Source organism: Perkinsus marinus (genome assembly GCF_000006405.1).
Source record: "Perkinsus marinus ATCC 50983 genomic scaffold scf_1104296929440, whole genome shotgun sequence".
Taxonomy (NCBI): domain Eukaryota; phylum Perkinsozoa; order Perkinsida; family Perkinsidae; genus Perkinsus; species Perkinsus marinus.
This window is the reverse complement of record NW_003216437.1, coordinates 1-1,725: the sequence shown is the minus strand read 5'-3', so window position 1 is coordinate 1,725 and position 1,725 is coordinate 1. Positions and strand designations below refer to the sequence as shown.

The 1,725-nt window shown below is 53.7% G+C and overlaps 1 protein-coding gene across 1 annotated transcript; it reads left to right on the top strand.

Annotated features, from left to right (window-relative positions):
- Window positions 1-744: 744 nt before the first annotated feature.
- Window positions 745-1,637, top strand: Pmar_PMAR027350 (hypothetical protein; the record flags this gene model as incomplete). Its single annotated transcript, XM_002787310.1, has 1 exon — window positions 745-1,637. A coding segment is annotated over one exon (893 nt), but the record flags the coding sequence as incomplete, so codon positions are not given.
- Between the last annotated feature and the right edge of the window lie 88 nt (window positions 1,638-1,725).

Below are 1,725 nucleotides of genomic sequence, written 5' to 3'. Positions count from 1 at the left end.
CCACTATTCTGCGCCGCTTTTATATGGATCATTCTCTGAGCCTCCCGGTTATCATTCTTTGAGCCTAAGCATCGCGAATAAAATGACGGGTCATTGCCTATGATGGGCAAAAACAAAGTTAGGTATATGTTAAGAGTGGAACAAACGAGTTTCACGCTCATTGATCCTTCGACTTCCCTCGCAAATACCCTTGCGGTATTCAAACATCAAGAGAAGTGTCTTGGTTCGCAGGTCCTCGAGTTTCTTATAGCTATTTATAGCGGCATACAGTACAGGCCGTAAATTACGGCGTAAAATCATGACAGACAGACACTAGCTCAGGTATATTCCAAGGATAGGACAAATAAGCTACGCTCTCGGTGATCTCCCGAACCTGCTCCGAAGTTCGGAGTCCGAACCTCTCGACATTCGAATATTGTGGAGTATTCGAATGTCGAGCCCTTATTCTGGACTAATTGGTAGAGTCCTTGTCGTTTCTGAATACTGTATTCAGAATACAGCAAGCATTATGAAGTACTACTCCAAAACTAGAGCTACGAGAAACAGGCATAGAGTTGAATCCCACGCTACATGAAGTCGAGTTTCACGGTCCCTGATCTCTCAAGGTTACTTGCATCACAAGTTTACTGTATATCCTCGCGGCGGAGTGGCTGTGTACTCTAGAACCTAGACTAAGATAGAAACTCGACTGACTAATGGTGGAACGTGACTGGTGCAACGATGGTGCTTATGATGATTGATAAGTTAACCCTCGCAGCGTCCAGGAGCTCACTCGCGAGGACATTGAGCTTTTACTACCAGGTCCCGAGCGGGTGGGGGCTCGAACTATCCTTCGTACAGTAACTCGTCTGCTAGCTGCCCGTCTGCCTCCCTCTGGATCTGCCGCGGCGGACCCCAACCCTCCGCGCTCTGGGTTTGGCACGGTGTGCCATTTCGATCTCCCTGCAGCCCTCTGCGCCCGTCATCTCGAGGGTCTCGACGGCCGTGTCATTCCCTCGTCTAGCTTGCTCGATACGGTCACTAGCAACGGTTCTGCGGAGCATTTGGTAGCCACCATTGCGACACTCGAGCTCAACCTTTCCGTCCTCGGGGACACCACTCCCTCGCATTCTCCTGAGGTTACTCCCCAAAGTCTCCTGGCTGCCTCCAGGGCCTCTACCTCCTTGGCGGGCAAACCAAACTTCCGTCCGTCGGCCTTCGTTCCGTCACTCGTGAGATGGTGCATCCTTGCCCTTTTGACCACCAACCTGCCTTTGGCCGCGGTCCTAGGTCACCTGGTATGGTGTTCCAAGTATGTGGAGCTCCATGGTCCCTACACCGCGGCTCTCTACGACCAGCTCCACCGTTCTGCGGTTGCCGCATCACTTCGTGCAGGATCTTCGGTAACTGGAGCCGAGTTGGGCACTTGTGACTCTATGCTGGTGATTGACTGCCGCTCGCAGATGGACCGTGCCCTGCGAGCTCGGGGTCCTCCCTCCTCAAGTGGTCCCTCTCGGCAACAGCAGGGCTTCCGTCCTCGCCGGGCGGCTCCCTATCCCTCCCCACCAAGCGTTCCGTCCTCTTCTCCTCCCGCTCCGAAGCCTTCGCCGTCCGGCCCAGCCTCTTCCCGTTCGTCTGCTTCTGGGCATCCAAAGTGAGGCCTCTTCCCGCTACTTGTCACCTTCCGCTTTTCTGGTCTTACGCCCCCCCCAACCCTTGTTTTCTTACCTCTCTTTTCCTTCCTTC